This window comes from Terrapene carolina, unplaced genomic scaffold, assembly GCF_002925995.2.
Source record: "Terrapene carolina triunguis isolate 2854851 unplaced genomic scaffold, T_m_triunguis-2.0 Scaffold68, whole genome shotgun sequence".
NCBI lineage: Eukaryota > Metazoa > Chordata > Testudines > Emydidae > Terrapene > Terrapene triunguis.
The window spans coordinates 52,198,765-52,223,738 of NW_020664419.1; the positions used below are offsets into that span (position 1 = coordinate 52,198,765).

Genomic DNA, 24,974 nt, shown 5'->3' on the forward strand with positions numbered 1-24,974 from the left:
AGTGCCTAGAACTCAGCATTAGGGCAATCTCAGCTAAAGAAATTAGGAATTTACTGGCCATCAGACCCCAAGTTTGCTGAGCATCAGATGAAGTTTTCATATTGTCCTGAGTGGAATCTATTTAAAGATAAGTAACAATTTAGCTTATCTGAGAAATGCAAGTTCATTAAGTAGTATATTTTATGTTAAAATAAATTATACCAGACAATTTTGATATTTTGAATTAAACACTGTTAAGTTTATTTCCCAAAATAAAATTAATGCTGATCTTTTAATAATCATCAAGTTACCAAATTATTCTTACCAAAACCCATGTTTATAAATAATTAACTTTATTTCTGAATAACTGTCTGGCTACAGCCGTTAGCCTGCAACTCAATCTACTCAAGTGGACTCTTAAACCTGGGGAGAGTCCTCCCGGTGCCCCAGGGTTCTGAAATAATTGCAGAATTGGGGCACAATTGCAGAATTGGGGCATAAGCCATTATCCTTTCTAGGCACTTGCCATTTGGTTTTGTCTGGTATAAGGATTTCATTATCTACATAAATGCAACTTTATGGATGTAACTCTTTCACTGACTTCAGTACAAGTAGCTCAGAGAAGAGGTGCGGAATCAGACTAGTTTACATATATAAATACGTAACATCAGTAATCTCATTAATACTGAACACCATATTTCTTCTTCAGCTCTTCAACAGAATTATCCTCCAATCCTGACTGGTTCATGTGACTGAACAATACATGTGCAGCTGTAAGAGAAGATAAAAATTAACATGACTTTCCATTTTTAGACTTTCAGACACACTTTTTTAAATGTGTGATTTTAAGGTTACAGACAAACTGTTATAGAACATAAATATGTCCTGTCTTAAAACTGTCAATACATTTAATACGTCATTTGGATTTGATAGAAGAAGAAATCTCAATAATAATTAGTTAAAACTCAATATTCTGTCTATAAGAAACTGAAAACAAAACAAACCCCCACAAATGGCAACAGCCACCATTTTTGTTTTGGTGTTTTATACAATGAATAAAGGTCCTTTTACAGCAAGTAGTTAGCCAAAAAAACCCATAATTCCTCAGGTGCATATTCCTGATGACAAAAACAGAAAAACAAACAAGACACAAATTATCTTGTCTTTATGCTATTAAAAAGAGAAGGTAAAAAGTTTGTGCCAGATATCAGACAAAATTGGCATAAAAATAAAGTTGTTTATTCAAATTTATAAGCTGTAATGAAGAAAAATATACTGAAGTAAAAAAGTAGAAAAAAATGAATAGTTTCAAAACATGAAAATGTTTTTTACAACGAAACTATTTGTCCAAGAGGCTCATATTTGTTTTTTATTATAAAGAAAGAGTGGTAGCTGTAGTGAAGCTCAGCTATATGCAGTAATTTCCAAATTTATTTTTTAAAATGTCCATTTAGAAGCGATAGATGTCGTAGGACACCAAACAGCTTGTGCGCACAAAACTGGTGGTCTCAGTCCAGGTCTGAAGTAGACAAACATTCAAATGACAAACACACACCTCAATGGGCCGTATGAAAGGAGGGTCAAGGCACAAAGAATAAAACTCCTGTGAACTAACTGTGGTGGTCCTTCAAGAACAGTGCTGACACATACTGGCAGAACACTTTAGAGAAGCTTGCATTGTCTCTGCTTAAATGTGTTCTGTGGTAAACAGAAGAGGTCAATCTCTAGGACTGAGAAATCTAGCACATACATGAACACTAATTAAAAATAAAAAAATCAACTGAAAAAATAGATGTCAAAACAATTACAATGTATGACGAATGTTCAAAAGATGTTAAGAGGGATCCAACAGAATCTGAATCATGTAGCAAGTGTGAAAACAACCAATATTAAAAAAAAAAATTTACTAACAAGAGTATTAGGGCAAAATTCTCAAGGTGGGTCACAGCCCTTTGCACCACTCAAGTGGTGCAGAGGGATCATAATGTAGCTGCATATGCCCAGAGATGTCCCAGAAGTACAGGAACTCTGTTGGAGTATGTGTGCTTTCACAGGCCCTGCACCATACATCCCACAGCAGAACCTAGAGGGTCTAAAATGGTGGGAGAACAGAGGTGCGTCAGGGGCACGGAGGAGCTCCATCATGGCAATTATCCATTGGCAGGGTATATCATATTAGTGACTCTTTTCCAATGGCATGAGTTAAAACTGCCACGAAGCAGCTCTAAGTTGCATCAGAGCTGGGGCCAGCCATGCAAATCAGGGAGCTGTTTCAACCCACCAACCTTCTCCCGTGCCAAGACAGAATCAAGCCTTTAGTGCCTTGATATTACAGTGATGGGTAAAATGCAAAGGTAGCAGCATTAGAACCTGAGTTTGACTCTACAACATTTTGAAAATTTTCTTCCCAAATTTGATTTAGTGAGAATCAGATATGACATCATGCATTTTGGTACTATATTGTGCTCAATTATAATTGCAGCTACTAGGGTTTGTACACAACATTGCTATTGAAAAAGGTAGTTATAACCAGCATGTCTTTTCTGGCTGTTAGTTTGAGTTTGAAGGAGATCCTAAAAACAAAGTCTCTGAGCAGCACATTTAAAACAGCTAATTTGAGCCAGTGTTCGTGTCATTTAAAATCATCTAGATGGAATTTCAAGTAATCTATAATAAATCATTTACATTTCAATGACATTCAAAATGTTGTCCTAAAAGATATGCTCTAGGAATTATTTTGGGGAAGTTCCATGGCCTGTGTTATACCGAAGGTCAGACTAGATAATCACAGTGGTTCCTTCCAGGCTTAAAATCTATGAAGAATAATTTGTTTTGGGAGGGTCCTTCAAGCCCTGCACAGTACCCCAAGGATTTGTCCTCATTTCTTCCTTTATTTTCCCCACTTACAAAAGCCCTAAATAAACTGATCTCCCAGCCAAGGAGGATATGATTTGCCTGGAACCTGTCAGCTCCACAATTGCACGGGCAAGAATGGTCACTACACAGTGGTGGAAAATTTCCCTTCTCAGGGTGGTTGAGTTCACTGCTCAACCACTCTGATCCACATATCTCCCCCTCCACCACCCACCCCCAACCTCTCAAAAAAGAATCAAACTGGAGACCTTTTTAGAAGCACTTAGTTAAAGCAGCCTCTGAAGTGTAAATAAATAAGATTTCATGTGTATTTCCATTACTGGTTGTAAACTGAGTTGATACTGAAGTTCATTGTATCTGACTGAAATGAGACCTATGCCAAGATCCAAGTTTGAAAAAATAAAATAAAAAATGATCCAGCTTTACTTTGTACTTACTTTTTTTCTCCAAGTCTGACATAAACATCACTGCCATATCAAATCTTTTTAATTCAGATAGCCTCTGGAGAATTTCAAGGATGAGAGATGGTTTCTCTTTCCTAAAATAGCAGATTATTAAATATATATGAAAATAACTACCTCTGATTAGAAAGATCCAATAGCTACAAGCAGGATTATGGAATTCAGGAAATTCAAGCAACAGGAACAGATGAACTCAAACAAACAAACAAAGTCTGTATACAAATATTTTTAGTACTAGAGAACAAAGGTAAAAAAATACAGAAAGGAGGAGGAAAGTTGACAAGGTGTAAAACATTTAATCATGCACTAGTTATTGCTATTCTAAATATCAAATCATACTTTTCAGTACCCAAAAGGTTGGTGCTTGTGGTGTGTGTTTCTTTTATAACCTTTCCATAACCACAACACCTTTCTGAGTTGTTATTCTTAGCTCATAATAATGAAGAGAAAAATCAAATTCCTCGTTTCCAACCAAAAATGGAAGCAACAGATAATGTCACTTAAAAACACCATCTCTGGCTTTCCTAAGGAAGCACATGTTCATACAAACTATGTCAAATAAACTGCCTTAGTAGTAAGAAATCCATTTGATTCGCCACTTTTGACATCTACAGATCATGATCTATTGCAGGGGTCGGCAACCTACGGCACACGTGCCAAACACGGCATGTGAGCCGATTTTGAGTGGCACGCAGCTCCCTGCCATGGTCCCGGCCCCCAGCCCCACTGCTCTCCCCTGCGGGGGCAGGAGGCAGAAGCTTGGTTCTGCAGCAGCCAAGCTTCCCCCCTCCCCGCTTCTTCCCCCAGCGTGATGCTTTCCTGCCCCGCCTCCTCTCCGTCCCTGGCCAATCAGCTGATGGCCCTAGCGAGGGGGAGGGGGAAGAGCGGCAGCCTGCACATAGCTCCACTGAGGAGGCAGAGAGAGATAGGAACGGAGCCTGGGGGAAGGGGGTGGAACAGGGCATATCCCTTCCAGCCCCCTGCCATGAGCCGCTCAGGCAAGGGGCTGGGAGCACCCCCACGAGCCGAGCACCCCAGCCCTCTGCCCTGCACCCCAACCCCCCCACCCCTCTGCCCTGAACCCCCCAACACCCACCTTGCCTTCTGCCCTGCACCCCCACAGCCCCATCCCTCTGCCCTGAACCCCCCCATACACTCAGCCTTCTGCCCTGCACCCCCATACCGCCAGCCCTGAACCCCCCCCCCACACTCAGCCCTCTGCCCTGAACCCCCCACACCCCAACACACACCCAGCCTTCTGCCCTACACCCCCCACACACCCCAGCCTTCTGCCCTGCACCCCCTCCTTCAGCCCTCTGCCCTGACCCCTGAAACACCCACCCCCAGGTCTGGGGTCCCGGCCGCAGGCCCTACTCAGCCCGCTGCCGGCCTAGGTGAACAGAACCCCAGGCTGGCAGCGAGCTGAGCAGGCTGGTGGTGTAAGATCAGCATTTTAATTTAATCTTAAAACATTTTGAAAACCTTGTTTACTTTACATACAATAGTTTAGTTATATAATATAGACTTATAGAAAGAGACCTAAAAACGTTAAAATGTATTACCGGCACGTGAAACCTTAAATTAGAGTGAATAAATGAAGACTCGGCACACCGCTTCTGAAAGGTTGCCTACCCCTGATCTATTGATTAGTGCAGGGGTCGGAAACCTAGGACATGCGTGCCAAAGAAGGCATGCGAGCCGATTTTTAATGGCATGCTGCTGCCTGCCGGGGTCCGGCTCAGCCCGCTGCCGAACCCCGGCAGCCGGCTGAGCCGGACCCCGGCAGGCAGCAGTGTGCCATTAAAAATCCTGCCCGACCCAGCCCGCTCTTCTCCGCCCCCCGCTCTCTCTGGCAGGGGCAGGGGGCAGAAGCAAGCTTGCTCCTGCCGGCTGCTGCTGTACCGCAGGCTCCGCCGGCAGCCAAGCTTCCCCCTCCCCCGCCTCTTCCCCCAGCATGCTGTGTGGAGTCCTGCCTCCTCTCCCTCCCTGCTGCCGATGGCCCTTGTGAGGGAGGGGAGAAGGGCAGCCCCAGCGCCCTCGCTGCTCAGACCGGTAAGGAGGCGGGGAAGGGAGGCAGGAATGGGGCCTTGGGGAAGAGGGGTAGGAGCAGGGCGTATCCCTCCAGCCCCCTGCCGTGAGCCACTCAGGGCAGGGGGCTGGGAGCACCCCCCTGATCCCAGCCCACCCCCCCCACCCAGCCCTCTGCCCTGACCCCTGCACCCTCCACACATACCCAGCCCCCCATGCCCCATTCCCTGACTCTTGAATCCCCCACATCCCTACCCTGAGCAGCAGGTTGGCAGCTGGCTGAGCGGGGCTGGCGGCTGGGACCCCAGCTGGCAAGGGGCTGGCAGCCAGAACCCCAGATCGGCAGCAGGCTGAGCGGGGCAGGCAGCCGGGACCCTGGCTGTCAGGAGCCAGTGGACGGAACCCCAGACCGGCAGCAGGCTGAGCTGCTCGGCCGGCTGCCGGTCTGGGGTCCCGGCCCCGCTCAGCCCGCTGCCGGTCTGGGGTCCCGGCTGCCGGCCCCTTGCCAGCCGGGGTTCCGGCCGCAGGCCCCGCTCAGCCCGCTGCCGGCCTAGGTGAATGGAACCCCACGCCCACAGCGGGCTGAGCAGGCCGGCGGCTTAAGATCAGCATTTTAATTTAATTTTAAATGAAGCTTCTTAAACATTTTGAAAACCTTGTTTACTTTACATATAACAGTAGTTTAGTTATATTATATATAGACTTATAGAGAGAGACCTTCTAAAAAACGTTTAAATGTATTACCGGCATGTGAAACCTTAAATTAAAGTGAATAAATGAAGACTCGGCACACCACTTCTGAAAGGTTGCCGACCCCTGGATTAGTGTATGCAAATCCAGAGGGTTTCAGAAGGAAAGTAATGAGAGAGATTTTTAATGGGAACCTAGTAATTTGATTGTGAGGATTTACATAGTGATGCATGATTGCTGTCATTTTCAGCAGTATGGAAAAATCTCATGATTTTTTTTTTTGGACAGTGAGAGCATGTGAGACCACCTGCCTTCCTCTTTCACTACCAAGGACTACAAATAATCTTTTTTCTTTATACCTCACATTCCCCTCCTTTTTAAAACTGGTTTAACTTTCTGCTCTCATCAAATTCACTCTCTAGAAGCCATGCACATAGTAACACTGAATGTAGGACATGCCTCTTCGGGTGTGGTGATTCACCCTTATGATTTGTTATTGGTTGGACAATACTTGCTACCGGCCTATAGCCTGGCCCCTTTAATTTACACTTGCTATTCTGCATAATAAAAAACCATAACATATTTTTAGAGCTCAGATTAATTAATACGCTGTTCATAATGAGCAGAATTTTAGCCTCAAATAATGCAGCACTGAAATATCTCAGAAATAACTGCCAAGTGCTTTCTATTTTCTTAATATTAAGATTTTAATTCCCATACACATGCTTGCTACTTTTAAGTGTTCTGTTACAGAATACAAGCATATAATTAAAGGGGAAAAAAATAAAAACAGACACTGAAGGCATCACAATGAAGATAGCATAAAATAATGGAATTTCTTAGTTGTTTGCTCTTCTTTGAGCTACATTTCATTGTTTTAAAAATGAATTCTGTGCTCATGGAATGTGCTATCTTTCCAATAGAAACAAATCACTTCACATAGGCCACCAAGTAGTCAATCAGTGGCCAGTAATGACACAATCTGAATTTAAACCAATGACTTAACGCAAAAGGCTTTTTATTTCATTACCAATTTTCTCCTAGCTAATCCTTCTGAAATATTCTTCTGTACTAAGAATTAATTTCTTGAGGAATACATTTAGATAACTACATCCTGATAAGCCAGTGTTATATACTATAGACAGTTTGTTCGGTAAACTAAACAGAAAAAGCCTCTGTTGGCAGCAAGCAATATAAAACCCTAGGATAATTAGTGAGGAAATGAACTTACTCAATGTAAAAGTCTTGCAGAATTTTCAAAATCTGGTTAAATACATCTGGATCTAAGGATTTTTGGAACAGCTTAGGGTAAAGCGAAGGCTCTATTTGCTTTGGAAGAATAAAAAACACTGTTATTTACAGACAAAAAATATTATTCAATTGTGAAAACTGAAACTAGTAATTTTAAGTTCTCCTAGCAGGATCCATTCCCTTCCACATATTTTTATAGTGCCTACCAACATCATGGGTACTCCTGGAAATAAGTTAAAAAAAATTACAAGAATAGGTTTTGGTCTATTATGCATATGGCCTTCTACATTCTGTTGAAAAGATAGCCGTAGTTACAAGGAAATATATATTTCTTCTTAGAGCTATTCATTTTATTTTATTTACTTGTACCTTTTTGCAAGGGATTGTTAAAGGTTTTAAAAAAAATGTAGATTAACCCTTGGTAACAAGGGAGGAACTAAAATTACTTTTTTCCTTCAAAAATATTGAATTAAAATATACATTAAAGTAGTTTGAGGCACTTTAAAATATCTATACAGCCTATACAGGAATAAGAATGCTGTATTCTTCAATGCTACAGCTCCAATCCAGTAAACACACATGTGAGTAACTGGAGTTCAATGTGGATACCAAGATGTGTGTTTACATAATTTGGGCCTAAATTAGAAGGAAGGGATTTAAAAAAAAAAAAAAAAAAAATAGGGCACCTTTCCTCAACTTATACTGTAAATGTCAAATAAAACAAAATCAAGCACAGAATGAAAATTATTTTCACATGGAGTCAAAGCTCCTAGTTTCATGGGAAAGGGGTTTAAATTAAAATAAAGATACTGCCATTTGTGCACTGTTAAATCATTCCAGACACTAAATTTCCCAATCCACCAACGTAAAAGGGCACTATTTCTTTAATTATTTCTACAGTTGCAGTCACAGAATACTACTTCTCTTACCTTTAGGTACATGTACATCTTATCTGGGCAGCCTTTCATTTTTCTGAAATCAGATTCAAGCTGGAATGAATTTGCAGGGATTGCAGGGACATCAGATGTAGATGCAGGAAGTAATGTTTTTTCTTTTTCTAGATGATTTCTCAGACTGGACGATTGAGGTGTAGCTGATGGCATATCTTTCATACTGGTAGGAGGTCTAAAACATGTGTTTAATTATACATTTTAAAATAAAAATTCTGGCCATTTCATAAAGGAGTCTTAGTTGGAGCTATTGGGTGCCATCTCTTTTGCAAACCTGAGCCTTAATAAATATCCTCACTTTCAAGGTTTTAGTAATATTTTGTATAAAAAGCAATTATTTTCTTCAGACAAAAATATTCCTAAGTTTTGAAATAAAAGCAAACAAACATATTTAAATGGAGCTAATTAAATGTTTTTTTAAAATATGATTTTACTGGTCAATGTAAATGATTTTCCAGTCCTGTAAAAAAGTATATGCTACATATTTACGATATTTCCAGAAACAACTGTTTTTAGAGCACAAAAAACTTCTACCATTCAATATATATCAGCATTACAGAAATTCTTTCCCCCACAGCTGCAAGAATAAGAAAATAAGTTTTCTTTGCAATTTCATAATGCAAAACAATAAGCATGTCAAATGTGAAAACATTTTCAACACTGATTACAGTGCAGCCATTTGTTCTCCTATAATTTATTTGTCATTTCAATCAGTATATTTTTAGAGGTTAGAACATGGCTGTAAAAATGTACTTTTGCCCTAAAAACACTACAAACTGAATCCATTCAGCTGTTCAGGGGAGGAAAAAAAGAACTAAATTTTTCCAGACAGTTTTCCAGTTAGTAAAAACTTGTTAAAAAGGCGAGGAATACCATATTAATATTCTCTGACAGTTCAAAGAGCCTGGGAAATTAGCTTAAACAGCCAATCAAGGATTCCCAACACCTAGGTGTAGGGAGCTATCTCCATTGGTTCTACATCACCCAGCCCAGCACACACCCATTTTAGGAGTCATCCCAGGGATGATTCCAGCAAATGTAATGACTCTGTCACAGGCTTGCTGGCGTTTTAAGGGGAGTTGGGCTCAGCCTAGTCGAGACAGGTCAGCTACCCTCTCCCTCCAGCTGATACTGATCAGCTAGGGAGCAAATAGTCCTGTTTAATTATTAGTCCCAGCTGAGAAAGGGTTACGGGATGACCCCAAAGGGTTGCAAGAGCTTGGTTTGGGGAGGCGGGCTGATTCCTCTAGTAGACTCTGGAGAAGGGTAGCTCCCAGACAGACAGCCTGGTGGACTGAGGGTTTCAGGAAGGAGACTGGCTCCTATGACTGACCCTGGAAGCAGGGAAGCACCCTAAGAGTCAGTGCTCTGTGGAGAGTGGGAAAGACCTGAGAGCGTAGGCCAAGAAGGGTGGAGAACCCTTCTGTTATGCTGCACTTGGGATTACTGTTTACATTCATTACCAGTACCTTGCCGGGTAAGGCTGATGAAGACTACTCCCTGGGAGAAAACTGAGGCCTGGTGAATAGTGCTGTGGTGGGCCACAAGGGGGTGCTGTGGAGTCTGACCCTGCCACAGACTCCTTGGGAGCTCTTACCAGTCAACAGAGCTTAGAGCAGACACGAGGCTCCTGGCTGCCTCCACAATTGGAGAAGTGGTGGTAAAATGCTTTAATACCATCTTTGTTGCCTCCCCTCCCTGAGTGTGCAGAGCAAACCTCTAGCACTCCTGAGAATTTGCCCTAAAATTCCCAACTGACCTTCTATAATTGAGATAAGATGTAGTGCATAGGAAATGTAGCATATTTTCTACATCAAGATTACATAACTTTCCTCAGATATTTGGAATACTTGAGCAAAAAACAATCCAAGTTAACAACTTGTCTACCTGTATCTAAAAGACTCATATTTGTTGGGGGGGGGGGGGGGGGGGGGGGGGGAATAGCTCAGTGGTTTGAGAATTGGCATGCTAAACCCAGGATTGTGAGTTCAATCCTTGAGGGGGCCATTTAGGGAACTGGGGTAAAAATCTGTCTGGGGATTGGTCCTGCTTTGAGCAGGGGGTTGGACTAGATGACCTCCTGAGGTTCCTTCCAACCCTGATATTCTATGATTCTATGTTTCAGAAGTCTCTCTCCCTCTCTCACACACATACATTCTGTGAACCTGTGTTTCTAAAGTAAATCTTCAAACAAGGTGTATACAGCTACAAGACTATTTAATAAAAACAATACAGTAGTTACATTTTCAAATTTCAATTACAACTACATTTAAGCAAGGTTTTTTGGTGCAATATTCCAAGCATATAATAATTTGAGAAGAATTACATACCCACCCACATTTGCTTATCAAATCCGAGAACACCAAAGAATTTATTATACTCACTGGAAGGCTGGTATATCACTGATTTCTTCTATTTTCAACTGTTTTGCTCTAGGAATATCAGATGTGGTTAAGAGGTCATCTTGACTTAGATTTTTTGTTGTTTCTACGCTTGTAGAATTAATCCAATTATTGACTAGAGTAGTAGTGTTAGGCACATCAATATTCTGCATCTCATCATCTACTTCTTCAATGAATATTCTTCTCAAAGGTTTCTAAATAGAACAAACACTTAAGGTTAGTGGGATACTCTACTTTATTCTTTGTAAAGACTACAAATAAAAGATTATTGTTTACAATGGACTAGAACCCCAGAGTCACCATGTTAGTGTGCGCTGGTGTCCAGTGCAGATACTTTACAATAAAAATATACAGTGTTTACATATTTATTATAATGTGACTTCAAAACTCATCATAAAATGAAAAATATTCTCTCTCATTTGGCCTTTTCCCTGCTACCATTTTACTTTATTCGTCTGTATCATGGGGCATCCTCACCTCAAAGTCATTCCATTTCTATATTCTGTTCTCCCAGACAACTAAAAGATTAAAAAAACAACAACAACAACAACAACCATACTTCTTGAGAGGCCCTTTAGTCTTTCAATTTAGGATCTATGATATCTGGTCAGTCCATTAGTCAATCAAATTTTGTATCCTGACTTCAAAAGAAAGATGTAGCAATGAGATTTGACTAGCTTTATTTTGCTATATAAATATACTACAATATAAATAAAATATAAATAACTACAAATGGGTCTGTGGTCACATTTAAAATCCAGCCATACTATTTGACTAAATGACATCCTGAGGCACTGAATTCCATAGTTTACCTACCCATTGTTACTGAAATAATTTGTTTTATTTGTTCCTGTTTTGTTAATAATTACTTTGATCCCTGCCTGATCTCCAACAATTGCAGGCATCATATTACAGGCCCTCCACAGGACCTCAGGGTCTTTTACCAGCCACCCAAATGAAGGGTGAATTCCATCCACTGAATGTAATCTTTTGGGAGCAGAGTGTGTTATGCATATTTGCAAGGCTATATACAATTATTAGTAATGTGACTCAAGTTCAAACAGCCAATTAATCTTTAAAGGGAAGAACAGAAGAATGCAAAAGATTCTGGGGCAGATTCTCTGTCATGACTGAGATCTGCTTAGCACAGTGAAGAGGCCATCAGGGAACCAGTTATGACTTTCCAGGCCCCAGCTGCGGCCCAGCCCCACCTTAGGTTAGAACAGTGTGAGTTGCTCTAACAGCTATGCTAGCTAGCAACAATCTCCAAAGAACAGTCCTCCATCTTGGGATAGGCAGAGTGCAATCCATTATGGACACAACCCATCCTGCCCCATGTCAGGAGAGGTGTAGGGTCTCCACTGGGGAGATACAGGTGGTTTCTGTTCTCTTTGTACTGCAAGATCAGTGAAAAGGGAGCAGAGTAGGACAGTACATTTGTAAGTGTCAGTAAATGTCTAACATTAATAGAACCATGAAGGACAAATTAATCTATATTTAGTATCTCCAGTTAGTGCAGCTTTTAAGCTGAAAATTAGCATGTCAATAATGCTACTGCTGATATAACCAAGTGTAATTTAACATTATAGAGGATATATTCTATTACATTTGTATTATACAATATCTTTTAACTGGATGTAATTAATCCAATGCTTATTTTTAAAATTTAAAGAAAAGGACATTATTTTCTACCTAACTTTAGCCTGTTACCAATTTTGGTTTATATTACAATTAATGGACTCAAGAAACAAAACTGTTTGGAAGTTATTTATTAAATTAAGAGAAAATGTATTTTTTAAACATTAGCGTGCTTTGCACTGTACAAGATACAGCAAATACTCTCTGTGTCCCAGGGAATTTACCTTATATTTATAAGAAACAGAAAAGAATTAAAATGTATGAATAATGCAAGTCTAATACATGCTGAAATCTGTATCTGCAAACTACATTTATTATCTTAATATATATTTAAATAAGGCATTTTTACACTAAAAGCGTGCATGCCAAATATCAGTTTACATTTACAACACAACAGGTAAGAAAGGAGTTAAATGTTGAACTCCACTATTTCCTCCATGCCCCTCTATATTTTGAAGATGTTTTCCCCATTCTCTCCCACTTACAGTTGATCTAAGATGTAAGGGTTTATCAATGGGCTGCACCAGGTTTCGTATTTCTGTTTCTTCTGCAGATGGTTCAGGACATTCCTGGTAAGTCCACAGCCCTTTCTCAACTAATTCCTTAAAGATAATTGTTCAGATAATTAAAATTAAGATTAGTTATGAAATTCATTACATTTATACATATAATCTAAGCACAGAAATATTCTGTTAATAAACTGCAACATATTGTCACAAACATACATACATTCTGTATTTTGGTTAGTTCATTTATTGCTTGTTTATTGCCAGGTTCCAACTTCAAAACTGTTTCAAAATCTAAGTGAATAAAAAAACATGAGAAAAAAATGTATAAGTTTCAAGTTGAAGTATTTCTGGTCTTTTTCTTTTTTTTAATTAAACTATCTGTTTTCCCCCAAAGGTAACCGCCTCCAAAATAATTAATTTTCAAGTAAATTAGGGCTGTCAGGCGATTAAAAAAAAAGTAATAGCGCTGTTAAACAATAATAGATTACCATTTATTTCAATATTTTGAGATGTTTTCTACATTTTCTAATATATTGATTTCAATTACAACACAGAATACAAAGTGTACAGTGCTCACTTTATATTTATTTATTTTTTATTATAAATATTTGCACTGTAAAAAACAAAAGAAATAGTTTTTTTCAATTCACCTAATACAAGTACTGTAGTGCAATCTCTTTATCATGCAAGTTGAACTTACAAATGTAGAATTATGTACAAAAAAATAACTGCATTCAAAAATAAAACAACGTAGGCTCTAAAGTTTTACAAGTCCACTGAGTCCTACTTCAGCCAATCGCTCAGACAAACAAGTTTACAGGAGATAATGCTGCCTGCTTCTTGCTTACAAGGTCACCTGAAAATGAGAACAGGCGTTCGCATGGCACTGTTGTAGCCGGCGTCACAAGACATTTACGTGCCAGATGCGCTAAAGATTCAAATGTCCCTTCATGCTTCAACCACCATTCCAGAGGACACGTGTCCATGCTGATGATGGGTTCAGCTCGATAATGAACCAAAGCAGAGCGGACCAACGCATGTTCATATTCATCATCTGAGTCAGATGCCACCAGCAGAAGGTTGATTTTCTTTTTTGGTAGTTTGGGTTCTGTAGTTTCTGCATCGGAGTGTTGCTCTTTTAAGACTTCTGAAAGCATGCTCCACACCTCATCCCTCTCAGATTGCAGACGGCACTTCAGATTCTTAAACCTTCGGTCGAGTGCTGTAACTATTTTTATAAATCTCACATTGGTACCTTCTTTGTGTTTTGTCAAATCTACTGTTAAAATGTTCTTAATACAACATGTTGTGGGTCATCATCCAAGACTGCTATAACATTAAATATATGGCAGAATGCAGATAAAACAGAACAGGAGACATACAATTCTCCCCCAAGGAGTTCAGTCACAAATTTAATGAACACTTTTTTTTTTTTTTAAACTAGCATCATCAGCATGGAAGCACGTCCTCTGGAATGGTAGACGAAGCATGAAGGGGCATACAAATGTTTAGTATATCTGGCACGTAAATACCTTGCAATGCCGGCTACAAAAACGCCCATGTGAATGCCTGTTCTCACCTTCAGGTAATATTGTAAATAAGAAGCGAGCAGCAGCATCTCCCGTAAATGTAAACAAACTTGTTTCTCTTAGCGATTGGCTGAACAAGGAGAAGGACTGAGTAGACTTGTAGGTTCTAAAGTTTTATATTGTTTTGTTTTTGAGTGCAACTATGTAACAACAACAAAAAAAATCTATATTTGTAAGTTACACTTTCACGATAAAGAGATTGCACTACAGTACTTGTATGATGTGAATTGAAAAATACTATTTATTTTATCATTTTTACAGTGCAAATATTTGTAATAAAAATAATAATATAAAGTGAGCACTGTACACTTTGTATTCTATGTTGTAACAGAAATGAATATATTTGAAAATGTAGAAAAACATCCAAAAAATTTCAGTGGGTATTCTATTGTTTACCAGTGCGATTAATCACGATTAACTTTTTTGAGTTAATCATGTGAGTTAACTGTTTGAATTTAAATTAGAAAAATATAAAGCTAGACTATTTCCTAGTAGCTAATAATATGTAATATAAGAAAATTTGTATAACTAGGTGGGAAAGACATTTTATGTTAAAATAAGACTTATTATGAAAGCATCAGTAACAGTTCCATATTTAAGATTGATTGGCATGTTATACTTAAACAGGAACTACAAATGCATAATTAGTGCACCCAAACAGCCATAACTCTGTCCTGTAGTGATACCACAAGGCAGCAGGGCTGAGGGGGAAAAAAAAAAAAAAAAAAAGTGTATCTTTAAAAAAAATTATTTTTACCTAAAATGGAACTATAAATACTAAAATGCTTTAATTATAATTATGTGGTTATTGCATGGTGTCAGTACAGAGACTTAAGGTTGTTCAGGTGCCTTAACTTTGCATTTCTATACCTTTAACAAGTTTGGATTTCTTTTAAATTTAATCTTAACTCTGAATTACCTTGTTTTATCATATTTGTTTCTGGAACAGTTACACTATTCCTGTGATGTATTTTCCTCTAAATTACTATTCTCAAACTAGACTCCATCTTAATGTAGTTTTTGGATAGAGATAATACTAAAAACACATGCTGAAGCTTGAAAATTAGGTTGGTTTAATGACCACTACGGTATCAGTCTTCATATCTCCCACTCTCCCAATATTCACATCCCATGCTGTTGAGCCCTAATTTCTTGCAGGAATCCAAACCTAGAATCCTTCTACAACACTCTTTAAATAATACATTCCATTGCAATCTTTAGAGAGATAATTTTATCTGTTCAAATGAGTAAGGGGTGGTAGGTGACATAAATCTTCAATTTGGCCTACCAATGCAAAAAATTAGAGATTTGACATTCATGGTACCAAAAAAGTGGTCTTCCTAGAAGTTGTGCCCCAATATACTGGAAATGCCAATAAATTGGTGTAATTGCTTATTGGGTGTTTAAAGAATCAGGACTAAATAAATCTACATATGGTACCTAACCCATCACAAATATTTGCTTGCATACAAAGTCTCACCTTGCATAGCTTCTTTTAGTTTTCCTAGTGCTGCTCTGGCAGTCCCTCTTCTGGCAAAAGCTTTAGAATAGGAAACATCTAGTAATACAGCTTGTGTGCAGTCTGCTTCTGCCTCCTCATATCTCAGCAGAAAATAAATTTTAAAAGATTATTATACTAATCATGTAATGAAAACACAGTTTCCAATATTAAAAAAAAATAGTTTCTCCAAGGTATAAACATTTGGACCAAAGGCTTAATATCCGGATGCCTAAAATTAAGTCCTTAAATCCATATTTAGACACCAATAGAAGTGGCCTAGTTTTTAGAAGTGTTGAGCATCCCCAGCTCCCGTTAAGTCAATGGGAGGTTCAGGAGCTCAGTACACCTTTGAAAATCAGTCCTCTTTTATTAAGTGATTAAATATCAATCTAAGGGTTTAATTTTATGCACCTAGGTTTGAAAATGTTAGCCTTAGTTTTTGTTACATCCAGTGACACATCACAGATCTAAATTCCCAGCTTTTGTCAGAGTCTGTCTACAATATTAGTTTATTTCTAGACTTTTTTTTTATACAACAAACTACAGAGTTTTTAGAAAGCAATATTTTTCCAAATAAGCGTAATCTAACAGACTTATTAAAAACATTTATATGATATACTTTAATATATTGGTTCTGTACCTGAATTTTGTGATAGCCACACAGAAGAACAGATACTACATGGAAAGAGCCTTTACAAATGGTAGAAACTTTTGTCTCATTTGACTGTAAAATTCAATTACAGAGACAAGTATGCGTGTCTATTGTTACTGGGACTTCTTGGTTTACTCAAACAGCAAACAACAACAAAAACCCAACTACCTTTCTACGTCCATTACTGAAAAGAGTTTGTATGGTTAAAAAAATATTTGTTTTTATAGACTGCTTATAACCATTCCTTCAGAAGTTTGAAATCTGAATCAATTTCTTTAGCTAAATTAGCTCTCTTCCATCCTATATGAGACATCTAGCAACTTTCTATCTTTTTGTCATACACAAGCAGCATTGATCCGGGTCCTTTGAAGACGCGAGTATAGTTGCACAGAACTTTAAAAAGTAAGAAAAATTGGACTGGTTAAATTGTGAGAAAATAATTCAAGGTTCATTGTGGTTTCAACCTAACCCTATTTTTCTCTTTCAAAATGTTTTAATTAAAAATTAATCACAAGATAACATATGCATATATTAAAGGAGACATTGAAAAGAACAACTGAACATTTGTTTGAATATATTTTATACTGAATTCTGAGAAGAGTGTAGAATGAATGGCAGTAACAGTTTGAATTTAAATGAAACTGATGTATCATTTTTTGTTCCCAATTTACAAAGAATAGAGAAGCATACACTCAACACCACTTACTTCTGAATCTTTAGATAGGCCATAGCTCTGTTAGCTGGCAGAAGTGCATTGGTGCCATCTGCTGCTATACCACGTGTATAACATTCAATTGCTGCTTCATATTTTCCCTCTTTGAAATATCCATTTCCCTGATATATTTGGATGGAAAAATTGTGCAATATTAAGGAAGTTCTGATAGACATTAGATATACTGGTGAGCATTTAAAAAATACTAATAAGGCGAGTCACATTAATAAGTGATGCACTTTAAAATTTGCTAGAAATGAGAAGTACTTTACTACATTAAATGGAAGACATTTTGTAGCCAGATACATAAATAATACATTCCATTGCAATTTTAGAGAGATAATTTTATCTGTTCAAATGAATAAGGGGTGGTAGGTGAAATAAATCTTCAATTTGGCCTACCAATGCAAAAAATTAGAGATTTGACATTCATGGTGCCTACTTAGTTTTCATATATAGAATAACACACTGGAAAAACTGTCAAACATGGATTAACTTTTTAACCTTACCACTACTCAAATATTCTTCACAAAATTAATTTCTCACAACAGACCAGCGCCATGGGATGAGATGATTATATTTAATAGAATACACTCACACACACACACACTAAAATAATAGTTTTTTATATAAATATAAATAAAAATGAAAAATAAGTGATGTAGTGATACTATTCTAAGTTGCAAATTTAAAAAAAAATGTTTTACTACATTTACATTACTACATTTCATATAGAAAGTTCTTTAAAAAGAGTATAAACTTATTTTTTTTTAAAAACCCATGTCCGATGGGAGATTCCACTGATTCAGCCCTATAAAAAAAAGGACTCAATCACTGCTCAGATAAGGGTGGTGGTGTGCAGTTTATTTGTCAGATTCCTGCTCTTCGCAAGAAGACTAGAAGAAATAAAATCTAGAATCAAAAATAATGCATATGGCAAAACATTCTATTGCATTACGGTAGAAATCTACATCTATGATGCATTTTTTTTCAGATAGTTATAGGACATCAGCTATAGAAAAGCTTACGGAGTTACTTCAAGATTATATGGCTCCATATAATCCAAGTGTAACCTATAGTACCACCTGTTGCAGAAATAAGTGAGAAGGAAGGAAATTTATAAGCACAGAGGAAAAACAAAAGCAGACTGATTTCAGCATAAGGAATCCTTAGCAATAGTTTATTATGACTTAGCTGTAAGAAAAGCCAAGAGTTCCTCTTTCTCTAGGTAGGCCCTCTAACTCATCTTCTTCAGATCGCAAAATGCTTTGTCAATGCACAATTTCTCCCCCTGACTATAGAAGTCTATATCTCTAGTTATTATGGCTATTCTGAAAAAAATAAACCTGGCACCACTGTTGCTTGCACAGTAAAATTATAGTATACTATTACTTATCTCGAGTAAATATTTTGTTCATTTTCCCCTCATGTGTAAAGGTTATGTGATTTACCAAATCTTTCTCTGCAATAGCCTTCTGCTTGAGCTGCTGCTCTTCTATTTGCTTCTTTTCTTCTTCTGTTAATTCAAGCTTCTCTCCAACTTCTTCAGCTTCGTTTTGTTGTGAATTTTCTTTTGATGTTAGAGCCTGGGATAGATAGCATCAGCAATATTATTCAACTCATTTTCTCTCACACACTGCTTGTCTATATGGTGGCTTTGTTCACACCAGGCAGAAGTATAAATTCTAATGTGCACTAACATGTCACTCACTAAGTTGAGTAGGTATCTTTTAGTGTGTGCCAGCAGGATCCACACAGGCCATTTAATGTGCAACATGCTGGCACGCATTAGCATTTACACTCCTCCTGGTGTGGACTAAGGCACCATGTAGACAAGTCTACACACACACACACTTTTCTTCAACTGGAATATATCACAATTTGTAGTCTAATCAAAACTCTATCTTGGAAAGCATTTTATTTATTTTTAAGAAAGCTACTTTGTTATAACTTGGATGCATACAATTTCTCACTGTTAGAAATAAAAACATTTAAAGGGACTAGCTCTTTAAAAGGGACTAGAGCTCTTCATTGTGTTGAAGTGTCTACCTACCACATGCTTCCATCACAGCGTCTCTGTGAAGCACAACTTTGATTTTTGTTAAAATATTTAGCAGATGGCAGTAAAATTCTGATTCTGATGTTCCAGTTTCTGAAGAATGCTTGTAGCTTATTCCCAGCACTGTCTGTACAACATTAGCTCCAGCTGGCAAATCATTTTAGAGTTCATTACAATGTTTAAAAGGCAAAGATTTGTTTTAAAAGTAACTTTTTCAAATGCTTCCAAAATAACAGGGGTATTATTTTTGGACTCTGAGTAACTTGTATTTACCACAGCTAATTAAAATCAACATTCTCTCTCAGTACACTGCTTGCGTGGTGGACCTACCATAGATTTTAATCCACATCGATTTTTGATCTCCTGCCATGCTTACACCCAACTCACCACGCTTCCCAATTTGTATCAACTACAAAAATTAGTCTGAGGCATAAGTAGAGCGCACTCAAACATACGATCAGCCAGAATTACTCTGTAGCTAACGGAACACGTAAGGTTCTTCCACTTATATACAGTGCTACTATGTGACTTGTGCTAGACTGATCACAAACATAAAAACAAAAACAAAAGAACAGATGGGAGGATGAAAATCGTTTGAGAAATCAAAAACAGGTTAGAAACATGACATGGTCAGAATATTGGTATCCACTGTTTTTTTTCACCAAGATTTATATGGGTTAGTCCACTGTAGGCCCCAATGAGCTACCATTTCTTTGGTCAATGCTTATTAATTTGCAAGAAGTAGACTAAAATTTTTCTTAAAATCCTGACGGAAAATATGCCATGTACTAAAAGCATAAATATAAAATTAACAAAGAGTTTCTTGGCATCATGAATCAAGTTAAATATAAAAAAAGGTGTTTATTAAACTGTTAGCAACGATTCATCTCTCTTACCTGATCGATTTTCTGGAGTTCATTTTTTGCTTCAAAGTTATCTGGATCCAGTTCTAAAACCTTTTCATAATCTAAACAGCAGATAGGACATCAAAATTCCATATTTTTATATAACAACATTACAGGTGAGAAATTAGAAACTAGCATATTTAACTAGTACCAAAATGTGAACTGACAGCTTCTATCAAGTCATTTTGTGGTACTACAAAAAAACAACAACTGGCTAGCTGGCTTAAGATGTCACACAGAGTTTACTATTCTAAGCCATTTAAAATCCAATTATTTCATATACTACTTGTAACTACTCTTCTTAGACTTACTATCCCTTTTCAACTTGCCAGATAAACTCGATCTGGCACCCATTTGATTTCTTCTTGAAAATGGAAATCAAGAGTTCTTGATCAACAGGGATAAAAACAAACAAACAAAAAATCTACAAAAAGAAGCTTTAGTGTATAAAAGAGTTTGCATTTACAATAAGGATTGTTTTAAATAATAAAAAAAAAAAACTAACCTTCTTTGGCCCCCTCAAGATTTTGCAAAGAAAAGCGAGCAGCTCCTCTCCTGGAATAAGCCTTTGTATAATTCTTATTTAGTGCAAGTGCTAAATTGCAGTCAGATTCAGCAACAGAAAACCTATAACAATACTGCAAATTAGTTATTTTGAATACATTTAGATTAAAGAGAAACATAAGTATGGCTCCAGATTAAGCTAACAGGATTTATCCGAAGTATGACAGAACATTAGAGAGAGTCCATTTTGGGGGGTTTCAGTGACATTAATTCTCTAGATAAAGACGATGCGTAGAGGCGGTATTCAGCATTAGTTGTTGACATGAACTCTGACAATTTTAGGTGTACTCTTCCTCAAAGTATTTTCAGCACTATTCTGATGGTAATCCCCTTTGGGAGTAAAAAGGCAAAAAACAAACAGCTTACTCTCTCTGCCCCAGGGCCACCTGGGACTTTTCCTGACATCTGAAGGAGGCTAGAGCAATACCTGCTGCCCAATAAAGACTGAATTCCCAATAAAAGGCCTGGATCATGCCCAGAAATGAGGTTTAGATCTCAGTTGAGGTACCTGATAAAGGGAGCAGTAAGGGCTTGTATACATGAACACTTAGTTCACAACAAGCTGGGATGTAAATCAACCCCATACTAAACTGTTGTGCACTAAGTGCCCATGCGGACACTGCAGCTGCGCACTAAAAGTTCCCTAGTGAGCTTTAACCTAGCCCGCTTTGAAATCGGAACAGACTGAAGTGCGCTAGGGAACTTTGTGTGTATGCTGCCACATACTAGAAATTCCCATGTGTGCTTTAATCTACTCCCAAACAGGGTAGATTAAAGCACACTAGGAAACTTCTAATGTGCAGCAGCAGGGTCCACAGTGTGCGGCAGGCTAGTTACACCCCAGCTTGCTGCAATCTAAGTGTTTGTGTAGACGATCCCTAAGAGACAAATATTTTTTCCTTTTCTTTGTTACGATGCACTCCAATATAATAGGTGTGCAGGGTCTCTAGACACCACAGTCCCTCTGCCAAAAATGGGAAGCCCTGGAAGCACTGTGAAAATTTGGGGCTATTTTAGAGGGCAAAAAAAAAAGAGTATCTTTACTCAAATATTCTACAACAGGGAGGTTGGGATTTCAGTCTGAAGCTGTGGAGGCAGATTGAAACTGATAACTTCAGAAAGACACTTTCCACCCTGGCAAATCAAATTCTACCTCCAAAGCTGCAAGCAGGCTGAAAATGCACATAAACAGACCTGTGGATCTTTGCATGACAAACAATATATTTATGACTACAATTCAAAGCAAAATAGTATTCCAAAGAAAAAATTTGATAACAAGTCTTACTTTTTCATTCTAAAGAAAGCAGATGCTCTGTTTGTGGGGAGGACTGGATTGTATGGATCAGCATTCATCCCCTTTGTGTAACATTTTATTGCTTCATCATACTTTCCCTGTTGAAAGTACATATTGCCCTGTTTATAAAAACAAAACAAAACAAAAAAGGCAGCTTGTTGTCAATTTGTCACAGTACAGTCTTTTGCTAAATAAACATTTTGTACTCATTTCAGTTCAGTCTCTTAATTTTGTGGTGCAAAGAGAACAAACATTTTATACGTTGGGTTAAACATTCCAGTTTAAAGTCTCCAAACATTGCTATCATTAGTCTGTTACTTACAAAACATTTCTAAAATGTTTCTCACCTTCCTACAGTCAATTTTTATTATCCCTGTAATAAAGATGGTTTACTTTGTCATACTCTATTATTTCAAGGTCATCCAGCTTGTTAAAAGACTCAACTTAATACAGACCACTGCTGTTTGAATTTCCATAATTATTAAAATCTCCTCATATGTTGCCAATGAAAATCCAACCAAATATCACAGTATTTTAGCTTTCCAAGAAGGTTTATGACATCATGCCATAGTACATTTTGTATTTTCCTTTTATGTTACAAGTTATTCTGAGGCCAGAATATTGGCTTGCCCAAGTATAATTTGGAGATATTTGGAGAAGGGATGGGAAAAAAGAACTTATTGTTTTGGCATTGTTTCCACAGTTATGGAAGCAGCTTTCTATTGGCATTCAGAAAAGTCAGTCTGGGTTAGATTTTAAAGGAACATTTAAGACACAATTGACACCAATTTGAATTGAGATGCACCCTGAGAGTTGTGTATATTTTCTACATTAATCTGTTTTCTGCTAATATTATTCCAATAATAATTTACATAGCATCTTAAAACAAAATCTGCTAGAAAAATAATAGTAGTATGGGAAAGAAGCCAATATAAAATCTTGTGAGGAATATTTGTCCAGCCCATCAGTCAAGATGAACTGTCTCAATCTATAATGGAAGAACAAAGTGTCCCACAAATAAAAACAGTGATCATAAGGTTAACTCATAAATGAGAGCGACTAAGATAATACAGGACAGCGTACAAGAGAAATTCAGAAGTAATGGAAACCCTTTTTTTTTTTCTTCCCCCTCAGATGGTTGGATCTAGGACAGTTGTGGGAACACAATCTCTAGGAAGGAGGATGACATACGCATCACACGTTCTTACTCTTAACAGCCTGCTGCTGCCTCACAAGATTACCAATTCTGCAAGCTACATAATGAGCCCAGTGATCAGCTGCTGTACAAGGCAACAGACTCATACAGGTAAGCTGGAAGCTCAGAATTGAGAGAGTGAATCAAAAACGTATACTTCATAAAAGAAATGGAAAGGTCAGGAGACTGACAACAGGATATGAAGACTTTCAAGTCCAGCCAAGGTTGATAGTGACAAAGAATTAGTACTGTACCATCTGAGTTCTGCACAGTCATATATAGTGAGTTGGTGTTCCCACCTCAAATCCTGATGAACAGATAGTCAAATGAAAAACAAAAACAAAAAAACAAAAAAAACCAAAAAACTCCCATCAGAATTGGCACCCTTCTTCGAAGTCAACAGAAAGACCAAGGTTGAGACCTATGGACAAAGACTGAACTACTCTCACTCCTAGATTTAGCTACTTTAGGTCCAGGATGAGGAATACTGGCAAGGTGGTGGAGGAAGGGAAGACAACAGTATTTCCAGGGCTGTGCTATATTTAAGATAGGGAAGCTCAGTCTCAACAACCTATCCCCTTTAACAAGCAGAAAGTTGACTTAAATGGTGTGCGAAGATCAGGAGGGAATCTTCTCACTCAGAAGAATATAATGAATCATGGACCTTTGGCAAAATGAAGATATCATACATTCTAGCTGAAATTGGAGGGGAGAGAAAAAAGAATGGTTACTTAACCTACAGTAACTGAGGTTTTTTGAGCTGTGTTGTCCACCCAGATTCTGCTTCTGGTGTGCATGTGTCCCATGCATGTGAGATCAGATCCTTTCAGCCGCATCCATTGGGGCCACATATATGCCTTAGATACCTTTGTGATGTCCCCACCCACCCAAGGACATCAAAGACAGAATGGGCTCAACGATCCCTCAGAGGAAACCTGATATTGCTTGTCGGCTTTTTTCGAAGTCGGTGCCATTGGTGCTGGGGTCTGCCACAAGATCTTAGCTATTCTAACAAGCCTCCATTAACACGCATGGTAAGGCTACTTGAAGGCATGAAAGAGTGCAGGATACCTAGTAATTTGTGTCAAGTATCAGAGGGGTAGCCGTGTTAGTCTGGATCTGTAAAAAGCAACAAAGAGTCCTGTGGCACCTTACAGACTAACAGATGTATTGGAGCATAAGCTTTTGTGGCTGAATACCCACTTCGTCAGACGCATGCGTGTAATTTGTGTGGCTTTTCCTATACTACCTCTACGGGAATTTCTAACATATCTGCTGTGTGTCTTAAAAGCTCTCAGAAGGTCCTGAAATCATCTGTCTAGCTAAGAACAGAAGTGATTGCCTCATCTGGTGAATAGAAGGAATTGCTGTTGGGAATAAGTGTTCTTCCATCTTCAGCTGCTATTCTTCATTGTCATGGTCTTGTTGTTGCAGACTATGAGACTGTACTAAGACCTGCTGAGTAAATCTACGGTGTCTTGTAGGAGATATAACTACAGAGCAGGGGAAGAGTAAAGGTAAGGGCAGCACAAGGTGTCCTGGGATGACACAGGGGTGGAGGCCATGGGGGTGAAGCCACAAAGAATGTTCTCCTCAAGTTTCCTGATGTCTGTGCCTATAATGGCACTCTCTGGAATCTATCTGGCCAGTAAGATTTATACAAGGCAGAGTGAGGTGTATGTGGAGATATCTTCCTGCTATGCTCTAAAGGGCAGGAAGAA

General features: G+C 38.2%; 1 protein-coding gene across 2 annotated transcripts in view; it reads right to left on the bottom strand.

The window, feature by feature from the left end:
* Positions 1-216: 216 nt before the first annotated feature.
* Positions 217-24,974, bottom strand: part of RPAP3 (RNA polymerase II associated protein 3) — a 31,036-nt gene continuing 6,278 nt past the window's right edge. For both annotated transcript variants that reach the window (XM_029910871.1, XM_026648769.2), the window contains 13 exons: positions 22,050-22,177; positions 20,706-20,827; positions 20,192-20,262; positions 18,688-18,822; positions 17,231-17,358; positions 15,852-15,973; positions 13,003-13,073; positions 12,759-12,875; positions 10,618-10,829; positions 8,213-8,408; positions 7,264-7,361; positions 3,291-3,391; positions 217-750 (listed from right to left, as the gene is read on the bottom strand). In XM_029910871.1, coding sequence (XP_029766731.1) covers positions 659-750; positions 3,291-3,391; positions 7,264-7,361; positions 8,213-8,408; positions 10,618-10,829; positions 12,759-12,875; positions 13,003-13,073; positions 15,852-15,973; positions 17,231-17,358; positions 18,688-18,822; positions 20,192-20,262; positions 20,706-20,827; positions 22,050-22,177 — 1,593 coding nt within the window. In that variant the 3' untranslated portion in view covers positions 217-658. The remainder of the gene's footprint in view (positions 751-3,290; positions 3,392-7,263; positions 7,362-8,212; positions 8,409-10,617; positions 10,830-12,758; positions 12,876-13,002; positions 13,074-15,851; positions 15,974-17,230; positions 17,359-18,687; positions 18,823-20,191; positions 20,263-20,705; positions 20,828-22,049; positions 22,178-24,974) is intronic.